This window comes from Malania oleifera, chromosome 6 (assembly GCF_029873635.1).
Source record: "Malania oleifera isolate guangnan ecotype guangnan chromosome 6, ASM2987363v1, whole genome shotgun sequence".
Classification (NCBI taxonomy): Eukaryota; Viridiplantae; Streptophyta; class Magnoliopsida; order Santalales; family Ximeniaceae; genus Malania; species Malania oleifera.
The window spans coordinates 104,187,847-104,199,728 of NC_080422.1; the positions used below are offsets into that span (position 1 = coordinate 104,187,847).

Genomic DNA, 11,882 nt, shown 5'->3' on the forward strand with positions numbered 1-11,882 from the left:
ACTAGCTAATTAACAAAACAAGTCATTGAAATTAATATAGAGCACATGATGTACACATCAAATTGTGTTTTTGACTTAGGAGGCAATGCCCATATATGATTATTTAGTATAGTGGAGATTTCATAGAAGTTCAATCAAATTTGTAGATGAAGTTGCATCTGTTGTCAAACTACGTAAATTTGTTGTACTCTTCTCCACTCTTCATTTCTATTTTCTATTTGCTTTGAGTGGGCAGGCATATATGTACTATCCTCCTTAGCCCTATCTTGTTTTTTTTCACGACTCAAATAACATTGAAAATAAAATTAATACACGTCGAGATGGGACACTGCATGATATAATGCAACAAGGCCTCACTAGCTAGCTACTTGGCTTGATGTCAGAAAATAATGTAGGGTTTGTCAATTAGATTTAGAAGAGTACTTATGTATATAATTGCTGCAACTTGCTGCAGGTGATGTATATATATGCATATGTACAGAGCTAGTTGTACAAAGAAGCTACTGTTATATATATAAACGCCACATACAGTTACAAGGTCCCCTACCCCTTGAGAGAAAAAGAAAAATGAAGGAAGAAAATTTTGAGAAAAAAATCAGTAAAAAAATATTTATTGACTATATGTGCATTATCCAGCCCAATAGAATCTTTCTTTTCCTTTAAAAAAAAATGATTGTGGGTATTGTAAAATAGTCATCTCTAAAACCCATCGACTCAATAAAGTAGGGTTTAAATTATAGTAATGAATTAGGGTTTCAGTTAGTACTTTCACCTTTTGAAAAAAAAAAAAAAAAATGGAAACCAAGCTAGGGTTTTCTGTTAGTGCTTCAAAGGCCTCCACAGTATCCGTTAATGTGGATTTGACTTCCTGAACCGTGTAGTTTTCAAAAGTAGGCATTCCGGAAATTGCCATGCTATTCATTATATGTATGAAATTATTAAAGAGTACAACTTCCTACATATTTAGTAGATATCTTTATATTGCATTTGGGAGTATGGATTTTAAATCTTAAATGTAAATAAATTTCAATATAATTTTATATTACGTTTTATGCGAATTCAGTACAAATTCGAATTCAAAACTTATCCAAACATAGAGTTAATTACGTTTCAAAAAATTGATTAACTAATACAAATGAATAAGTAAAAATATGCATGACACAAATATTGCACATTGCCAATTCGTTTTAGCCCTTCACCTTTGAAACTTAATTCAATAGAAAAAAAAGGAGTTACATATGCCGAGGAAACCCAATGGTTAGAGTTCGAGATTTATGTATAAAAGGTGTCATTGGGACTACCCTTTTGTGAAGCTCGGGCCTAATGACACTCGATTGAAAAAAAAAACAAGACAAGAAAAAGAAAGGATCAGAGTATAGGAGTGCGAGATAGCAATTTATTTGGGAAGGGAGGGTTGAAGAAGAATGTGGGAGTAAAAAAAGAAAGTCATTGATCACTTAGTACAGCTCATGTAAATAGTACCTCCCAAACACATACAATAAAGAAAAGGTTATATATAGGTTCATAAATGTCCTTGAAACACATTAAAGAGTGAAGGGCTTTGTTTCCTTAACAACAAGGGTACCCTCAACCCACTGCCCTTGCCAATTCAGGAAATTTTATTTGTTGAATACTGCAGCCCTTGGAAGTAAATGCTTCTCTGTAGAGCCCTGCAAAAATAAAAAATATACGTACGTAACTACAAAATCTATTTACTATATTTGATGATAATTCTTAAAGATGTTACTAATTAATTTATATTAGTAAATGCTATCTTTTTTCAATAGCACAAAAAAGAAAAAGGCTTATTGTTGATGTCCTCAAACAATTAGCATTCCACTAATTAATAATCCCAAAAGTTGCTCCATTGTCTCAGTTTACCTACTGGTCTAAATTCCCTCATTTGGTTTGGTGAATTTGCCCCATCTCGAAAGGGATCCGAGTACCATTTTATTATGGAAAAGGGGAAAAAATTAATTAGCATTGTGTTTGCCAAATTGGTACTACTACTGCGCATTAAAAAAACAAAATTACCTCATCCAGCTTGGATTGATTGTTGGTCTCCAACATTAGCCCGAAATGAATATGGGGGAAATGAGCCCACTACCAAAATGAAGTTTAAATGTCATTAACCATAACAATTTACATGATTAATTTGAAGCACATGAAAACCCAAAAAAAATGAATATATGAACAGAAAAAAATTGTCAGCTTACATTTTTGGCAGCAGTGCTGAATGCTTCTCTGTGGCTAATATCAGGATTATTGGCTTTGATCCTCTGGATCTCCTCTCTACATTAATTTCATGTTATAAGCATATGTATTGGTTTACATACAAATAAAATGAAAGTGATAAGTAATTAGTACTTATATATGAAGTCTTTCTCTTAATTATTATACAAATAATGAAGGGATAGAGAGATAACATTTTAGTGAATTACTTTATGAACTGATTATATGCAGAAGGTACGCGCTGCCTCTTCTCAGGAGCTGAAAACAGAAGATTAATTCTTTCATTAAGAGAAAAAAATATTAATGTGCTTAATTAGAAACTTAATGAATGCTTTAATTGAATTAATTAGTGGGTACTCACGTCGATTCACAATCCGTTCTTCGGTGGCACTCGTGCCAGCTGTGGCTTGCATTGGAATTTTTTTGTTGCATTTGGAAGAGGAGCCAGCTGAGTCAATCCTGTAATCTGGTGATGAGGTGGTGTAGTTGGGAGTCTGAAAAATAAAAACCCAAAATTTATCAGAAGAAAAATAAAAAAGTTAGGGTTTGGGAAAATAGGGCAAGTATTTGATTAATTAGTTAATCAATAAAAATGCAATGGTACAAAATAACCAAGAAGAGGTGAGAGATGTAAACTTGTTCCCCTTATCTGATTTTTTGAGAGAAGAGAGAGAGAGAGAGAGAGAGAGCCCAAACACCCCACCACCCACCACCACACCCCCAACCCAACAACCCCGCCACAAAAGATAGCCCAAACCGCACCCCAACAGCAGGAGACGGCGAGACCCCACCCGACCACCCCCAACGCAACGCACGCGCACCAACCGCGGAGAGAGGGCCACCGCCGAGCAAAACACAGAGCAGATGGAAATGTGACCACAGTTAATCAGGGAGAAAGGTGAACATGCAACACCCCACAATGCCGTTTTATACCACAAACAAAAGACGAAAAAACCCAACGCCCGACGGAGTTGAACAACCCATAACCACACAAAGCAAGAAGAGAGGTTGACCCCCAACCCATTATGTGAAGTGCCCACACTGAATCCCAGTTGGAATGAATTGACCACCCCTGGTAAACCACCTGAACACAACTCTTTCATGAACCCAACCAGAAACCAAAACGCGAAAAGACAAAGCTACAACAACAGAAACCGAAATCGTACAACAACCCAGCCCAAATAAAAACAGGTAAGCAAATAAAAACAAACCCAGATTGACAGTTAATATTGATCCATTAATTCCACTGTACAGAACAGCCCTAGTTAATAATTAATGACAACATATAATAATCAAAAGATCAATTATTTTGATCATACCTTTATAATCCAATAACTTCAGGGAGAGAGAGAGAGAGAGAGAGAGAGACAGGTGACTTAAATTAATTACAAAAACCCTAGCTAGCTAGTAATGCTAATTGAACATCCTCCGTACAGCTTTCTCTTGATGGATCAGCTGCAGACTCACCCAGCTCTATAAAAAGCAAACACATAGGTGATGCTGAAGGCGGCTGCTAGCCTCTCAGGCTTGTGAGTTGTGACAGACCAAAAGGGCACTCCTTCTCCTTTTTCTTTTCAAAGACTATAAACTATGGTGCCAATACGTATACAGAATTTCAGATCTACCCAGAAGGCAGAAATTTTTCATGTCGACAAGAGAAGAAAAAATTGCAGAAACCCTAGCTAATTAAAGCAAATGGGTTTTCTGGGTTATGCTGAGCAGCAGCTGAAACTTCCCTTTTTTTCTTTTTGGGTAAGTTAAATTAAATTACATCAGGTTGCCCTTAAAACAAGCTGATAACAATTGTAAGGAGTACCAAATTAAACATATTAATTACATAATCAAACAAAGGAAGAAAGAAATAAAGAAAGAAAGAAAGAAGAGTGAGAGAAAATTTGTTGACTACCTGAAGGTGATGGTGATGGTGATGATGGTCTGGTAGTGGTTGTAGTTGTTGTTGAGGCCATGATGAGACGGAGTGAAAGGCGGCAGCCATGTTCACTGACCATAGATTGGTGCAGTGCCCGCATCGGACGGTCACTATGTCAAACAGGCTGCTGCATGGAACACTCACCTGCACCCATCCATGTCTGTGTATTATTTTTTTGAAAAGGCCATATCTGTGTATTATTACAGTTTGGTTCTATTTGTTGCAGTGAGATCAATTCTTTCTCTTGTAGAAATCTTATGTGCAGAAACCAGAAAGTAAGATAAGCTAATTTCAGACAGAAGAAAAAGAAAAAAAAAAACGCAAATCCCATATGAAGATCTAGAGAGTGGTGCTTATGACATCACATATATGTGTGTGTGTGTGTGAGAGTACCGCAAGAACGATATTGCAGAAGTTGCAAGGGATGTAGCAGAGTTGCTCAGAGGACACATCGAGGCTGCAGCTGGACATGGTTCTGATGATCAACGAATTGGAGATAGCTCCCAGTATATAATATTGTTGCACCAAGAGAAATTAGAAGAGCAGCCTCTGAATTGCAGACCCCAGATGTGAAGAAAGCTAACAAATATGAGAGTGGGATTTATAGATGTGAGAAAAGGCCTTTATTCTCCTTGGTTGCTTCTTCAATTCCTCTCTTTCTTTGAAGCTGGGGGATGTATCACTACAGTAAAACTCCCTTATGAGAGGGAGAGAGAGAGAGAGAGGGAGAGAGAGAGAGAGAGAAAGAGAGAATGGGATCCAAAGAGGGTAATTAGTTGAGCTGAGCAGTGAACTTAAATTTATATTAAAAGAAAAGGAGAAATATATATATATATATATATATAAATATATATATATATATATATTGAATGAAAGAGAGGTTATGGGTGGGGACTGCTGCCTGCTGGGACCATAAAGCTGGATATTGAACTTAGATAAAATGTAATAGAAAATTATAATACATGAAATTTAAATTCGATACTTTCAAGCATGTTATAAACCTAGCTAGAGTTATATTTTTAGCTCAGTTAAATTAATAAATTAAATGAGGGTTTGATATGGGAGGATACAAGGAAGAGTGGTGTTGCACATAAGATAATGTAATAAGAAAACATTATGTGTTTATATAAACATATATATATATATATATATATATATATATATATATATATATGCAATGATACAGAAGATTGGGGCGGGAGGGGGGGGGGGGGGGGTAGCTGTCATGATGAATTATGAGAGTGACCATTCCATCCTCCTGCTGCTGGCTGCTGCACCACAGCGGACGAGGGGGGCGAGTTTAATTTCCTCGATCCATCTCCGCCCTGCAGTATGTATTTATGCGTGTTACATATTGTCGTGATCATTTATATATATGACCTATAATATATTTATATATATATATATATATGTGTATACATGTGGCAAAAATGTAGATATATTTTCTTCTTTATATATATATTAGAAGAACATAGCAGTATTTATATCATTTGGATTTCAAATATTTAGTATAGGATGGAATACAGTGGTCAAAAGTATAATTAATACAGATTGTTGGAAGATGTAATAATTCAAAAAAAAGTCATTCATTCAAAAGTTTATCTTATTCCATCTTATAAGAAATATGAAAGGAATAGCTGTTCTTATTGTAAAATTTAGGAATAATTATTCATTCTCTATCCTTAATATGAAGTTATAGAAAAATTTATTTTTTTATTTACTTCATGATAATAACACTATTTTTGAATAAGTTATCAAATTCTTTAGTTATACCCCACTCTATTTCTAGCACGAATAACATTCTACAAATCAAATGTATTTTAAGAGTTTTAATTAATCTTTGGCTACAAATTACAATATAGGTGGTTTTCATACCTAGATATTACTACATAGGACTGAACTTACTACCCATATATGCTCTAACTCAAAACTATTGTCGGAGATTTGTCATTGTTTTCACCCCTCTATTGCACGCCTCCAACACACAATTCGCTTTTTATTATCTGAGAAGGTTTCATTTATGTATAGAGGGTAATAAGACTACACAAAGACTAATTTGATCCCCTAGACTTTAGGTGGACTATATATCAAGTGGATTACCCTCACATTATGAGCCAAAATTAACAACACACACACATGCATGTTTGAGTGTGTTCATAAAAAATATCATTTTATAATTTGCCTCCTCAATATGGTAAATTGCAGGTTAAACCTAATTAGTGATAGTTGCTTTAAATCTTTGTAGCTTTTGTAAGTCCTATGATATTTAGAAACATTCTTCATGGTTAACCTAATCACACAAACACATCTCTCTCTCTCTCTCTCTCTCTCTCTCTCTCTCTCTCTCTCTCTCTCTCTCTCTCTCTATCTCTCTCTCTCTCTCAATCAATCAATCTATCAATCAATCAATAAACAAATTGATTGCCATTGGGATATTTGCCTGGTGCAACAATTGTAAGACATAAATTGCCTCAAATGAAATTATAATCATATTTGTTGAGATAATATGAAAGGTATTTAAATAAAATATTGTTATCATAATTATAGACTTCTCATATTCCGAGATGTCATTATAATTTTACAAAATTCTGAGATCATTAATCATAAAACATAATTACAATTATGATAACAATATTTTATTTAAAGACCTTTCATATTACCTCAAAAAATATGATTTTAATTTCATTTAAGGCAATTAATGTCATACATTCTCCCACTTTATTCAAGTGAAATTACTTAACGTAGTTGATCATAATGCGCATACATTAATTATCATTAATATGTAAAAAACTTGTAGGAGTCATGGCAGTTCCATATCATCTTTTTTAACATAGTTCCTTCCATGCACTACAATACAAGTTCCACTACACATAATGATATTTTAGTTGAGAGGCATACATTAGGTCCAAATTTAATCATGTTATCATTATTCCATAACAATTATGTATACAAAATGGAAAACAAAAATAACAGAAACATTTTCATTATCTAGTTCAAATATCAATTGAACAACATACATTAAGAGTCAATAATGCCCATCTTTTCAACATGACCAATAAATGTTTTGGGCGGCAATCCTTTCGTTAAAGGATCAGCTATCATACAATCGGTGCTAATATGTTCAATTGACACCTTTTGTTTCTATACGTCTTCTTTAATAGCAAAGTATTTCAATTCCATATGCTTAACACCCTTGGAATACTTATCATTCTTAGAGAAAAGACAGATGTGGAATTATCACAATAAATTTTCAGTGGCTTAGCAATATTGTCAACTGTTTCAAGTCCTAAAACAAAGTTCCACAACCAATTAGCCTAAACTGTAGCCTCAAAGCAAGCTACAAATTCAGCTTCCATAGTGGATGCAACAATTATTGTCTACTTCACACTCTTCCATGAAATTGCTCCTTCGACTAGCAAGTATACATAGCCAAATGTAGACTTTCTTGTACCCACACATCCAGCAAAATCAGAATTCGAATATCAAACCACCTCAAGATGATCAGACCTTCGATACATAAGCTTGTAATCTTTCGTTCCTTACAAGTATCTTAGAACTTTCTTTACAGTCTTCCTGTGAATCATTCTTAGATTACTTTGATATCTACTAAGCATTCCAACTGCAAAGCTAATGTTAGACATTGTGCACGTTTGAAAGTACATCAAACTCCCAACAACAGATGCATAAGGAACATCCTTCATTTGCCTCTATTCTAGATCATTTTTAGGACATTGTATAAGACTAAACATGTCTCCTTTCTGAACTGGACGAGTGAAACTGAGCATTTGTCCATGTTAAATTTCTCTAAAACTTTATTTATATAATCTTTCTAAGACAAACCAACCAGTCCTTGGAACTAATCTCGAAATATTTCTATTCCAATCACATACTTTGCCTCTCCCATATTGTTCATTTCAAAGTTTTTAGAGAGAAATTCTTTAGTCTCATGTAACAGACCAAGATCATTAATAGCAAGTAAACGTATTCATAATGTGAAAAATCATCGATAAAAGTGATGAAATATCTATCATTACTGAAGGTATTTACGTCAAAGGGTCCACATATATCAGTGTGTATAATTTCTAGAAGTTGAGTGCTCTGTGTGACTCCTTTCTTTGTGTGTCTTGTCTGTTGTTCTTTAATACAATCTACACAAATGTGAAGGTTAGTGAAATCCAAATTTAAAAGTATTTCACTCTTTACTAATCTTTCCAGTCTTTCTTTGGAAATATGACCTAACCATTTATACCACAAGTAAGCAGATCGTTCATTCACTAAACTTCGTTTAGTGCCAATACTATGATGCGAGGTTAAAAGTGTTTTAGCACAATGATTATCAAGTTTTAACTTATATAATCCATCATAAAGCATACCACAACCAACCATACAGGTATCCTTAAATAAACTAAAACATCCTTTATTAAAATTACAAGTGTATCCAGAAACATCCAATTTAGATAATGAAACTAAATTCTTAGAAATAGTAGGAACATAAAAAGTCTCATATAAATCCAAACAATAACCAATGTCTAAAAATAAAAGTCCCGACAGCTTCAACTGACAATTTTATTATGTTCCCCATAAAGATAAACTTCTCATTTGGGTTTATGTTCCGGATTATAAGAAATCCCTGCATCATATTAGAAACATGAGTTGTACATCCACAATCAATCCACCAAGAGTAATAAGGAATTTCAGTTAAATTTGATTCGAAACATACATAAGCACTAGGCTTACCCTTCCTTTCGAACCAAACTTTTCGTTTCAAGCAGTACTTCTAGTAATGTCAAGGTTTCCCACAAAAACGACACTTGTCCTTACTTGATATCTTCTTTTGGATATGAGAAGAGGATTCATTATCCTTTAAAGATCTTTTCCCCTTTCCATGCTTCTTTACTTTCTTTTCAGCTCCTTTATTGTTCAGTTGTGTTTCCTCTTGAACTAGCATACTGTGCAACTCATGCACATTCCATTTATCTTTTATGGTGTTATAGTTCATTTGAAATGGTCCATACCCAGTCGGTAATGAGTTTAAAATGAATTGAACAAGGAAATTTTCATTCACATCCATTCCCAACGTCTTAAGTTTAGCTGCAATATTTGTCATTTTAACAACATGCTCATACATAGTACGTGAATCTTCAAACTTCATAGTGGTTAACGTACCCATTAATGTCCCAGCAAGAGACTTATCTGCTGTTTGGGAACACTCCCCCACAAACTTTAAAAACTCTTTAGCACTTTTAGTTTTGGGAATAACTGTCTTGATGTTATTTGCAACACTCATTCACATAAACATCAAACTTATATGTTTGATCTTTCCCAATTATTATAATAGGTTATTTCTTCAGCATTACTAGAATCAGTAATAGTAGCAAGCTGATCACTTAAGAATGCCAAATCAAGATTCAATACACTGAGGTGAAATTGAACTTGTTCACTCAAATCAGCAAAATTCAACCCATTAAACATTGGAACATATGAAGTATGCAAGTGTAACGATTCAGGCACAAATACTGCAAAAATTAACTATACTTAATGTTTTGAATGAAACATTTTTAAGATCACAAACATAAATTTATTAATGTTTTCCTTTGGGAAAAACACTAATATAAAGAGCTTTAAAATAATGTTAATTAAATTTTAAATTTTAACATTACTTTGGTAACATTATATGTACTCATTATAAGTATCTATTATCTTTGGATAAATAGATAAAATAATAATACATAATAATAATATTACCAAAACATTATTCTTATATTATAAGAACAATTAACCGACCTTTGGATGATTCTTGATGTCTTATAATAATTTTATATCATTCTAACATCAAACATATGAGTACTTTACTTAATGATTTAGTCACTTTGGTGATTAAAATAAAAAACTTTATAACATCACAATGTTAAAATATTGTGAGTAACGTAAACATGTTGGCAAAATACTTGTAGATTCATATTAGCATGCATTATCATTATATATATTTACTATCACATCAGACATTCTGTACCATCACTATTATTACATAGATTTTAAGAAGTATCATGGCAGAATAGAATTAAACATAATCCACATAAAATAAGTTTGGAGATATGCAGCATTGTCAGATTTTATTAATCAAGACGTACTATACTTACACCATTATGCCTTTAAAAAAATAGAAGGTTACTATGCCTTGATTCATAAACTAAAATTTAACGAAATATGAACCTTTAATCATAATCGAAAATCATGAGTTTCTATATATATATATATTTCAGACTGTGTTTCTATCTCACAACCCTTGCCCTTCCTTATGCTTCAACTTAATTTGATGAATATATTTAGCATAACCATCATAAGTTGAGATAGGACCAGCCCCTCCATCAAATTAAGTTGAAGCATAAGGAAGAATAAAGGTTGTGAGATAGAAACACAGTCTGAAATATATATATATATACTTGGAGGTTATGGTTCAAGATATGTTTTATTTTAACGTTAATGATTGTAAAATTATAAGTTTCGAAGATCTCAAAATTATGATGTATGAATAATGTTTATCATGTTTAAACTTACAACAACCTCCCACAAGAAAATCAAACTCAAGACATTTGTGGGAGTTGATGACCCACCTTATAACTCGTTCTAAATTATCCCTTGATTACCCATTAAGGAAACATTCCGATGATTTAGGAAACATTCCAATGGTAAAACAGGTTGGAGGTTTTGGATTCTAATCTTGTGAGACAATGAGAAGGCATATGAATTTGAACCAATTTACGTACCTACATTATGCATGCCAAGCTCGGTGTACCTCTAATGAACAATAAATAAAAAAATAAAGGATCAAATGATATATATCATGTTATTTAACTGGCCAATGCTATAAAATCTATACACACATCTTTGAGTTTTGCTTATGTGTGGGTTCTTCTTCTAGTTAATTATAGGCTAGTTCAATTTCTGCTTCCACCTAAACTAGGCTACTGTAACTATGTTTAATTTGCACTCCAATTTTTAAATTTAACCAAAGAGAAAAAAGGAGTTTGGGCCTTTGTAATTGTCGCCTTTGAAACGAGTTTATTTAGCCGACCTCAGGGATGTTTCTTTATATGCATCAAGAAGAAAACTACAAATTGGTGTAACTTTAGCTGGTTCAAAAAAAAAAAAAAAAAAAATCATATCCGCAGGTTGAATTTACTGAAGTTTTCACATCAATTGCCGTCGGATGAAATATTGAACAGGAAAAGTACAACAAATGCTGGCGATAGAAGTATTAAGACCAGAAAAATTACAATAAAATAAAATCAATACCATTGTGTCTCACCAAAAAAAAAAAAAAAAACCTTCTTTATCATAGGGCTTGGCCAGCCTGACATGTACATAATTGGGCTCTGTGTGCTTGCTTGGCTTTAGTCGTTTTCCATGTCTGGAGTAATAAAAAGTGATGAAATATTTCCTGCATGCATTTGCATTTGCATTTGCTTCCTCTATTTATTTTGGTACTTTTTAGAGGACATATGTTTATATATTAACTTTCTTTTTCTTCCTTTGGGTTTACAAAGGAGAGGTGGGAGGTGATGAGTTACATCCAAGACTTTGGAAAAGCACCAAGCCACCTAAGTGAAAGTGGGGAAAGTGACACTCATCCAATTCAAGTTCATGTTCGTTTTGGGTTGGACAAATGATGTTGTAGTAATCTCGCATTCTTTGATAATGAAATATTCTTCAAATTTCA

The 11,882-nt window shown here is 33.4% G+C and overlaps 1 protein-coding gene across 1 annotated transcript; it reads right to left on the reverse strand.

The window, feature by feature from the left end:
• Positions 1-1,427: 1,427 nt before the first annotated feature.
• On the reverse strand, positions 1,428-4,969 carry LOC131157253 (axial regulator YABBY 5). The gene is made up of 7 exons (XM_058111245.1): positions 4,556-4,969; positions 4,139-4,306; positions 2,594-2,726; positions 2,442-2,490; positions 2,217-2,292; positions 2,035-2,103; positions 1,428-1,670 (listed from the first exon to the last, which is right to left on the reverse strand). The coding sequence occupies exons 1-7, from the start codon at positions 4,631-4,633 to the stop codon at positions 1,620-1,622; spliced, it is 624 nt and encodes a 207-aa protein (XP_057967228.1). The 5' UTR covers positions 4,634-4,969; the 3' UTR covers positions 1,428-1,619.
• Between the last annotated feature and the right edge of the window lie 6,913 nt (positions 4,970-11,882).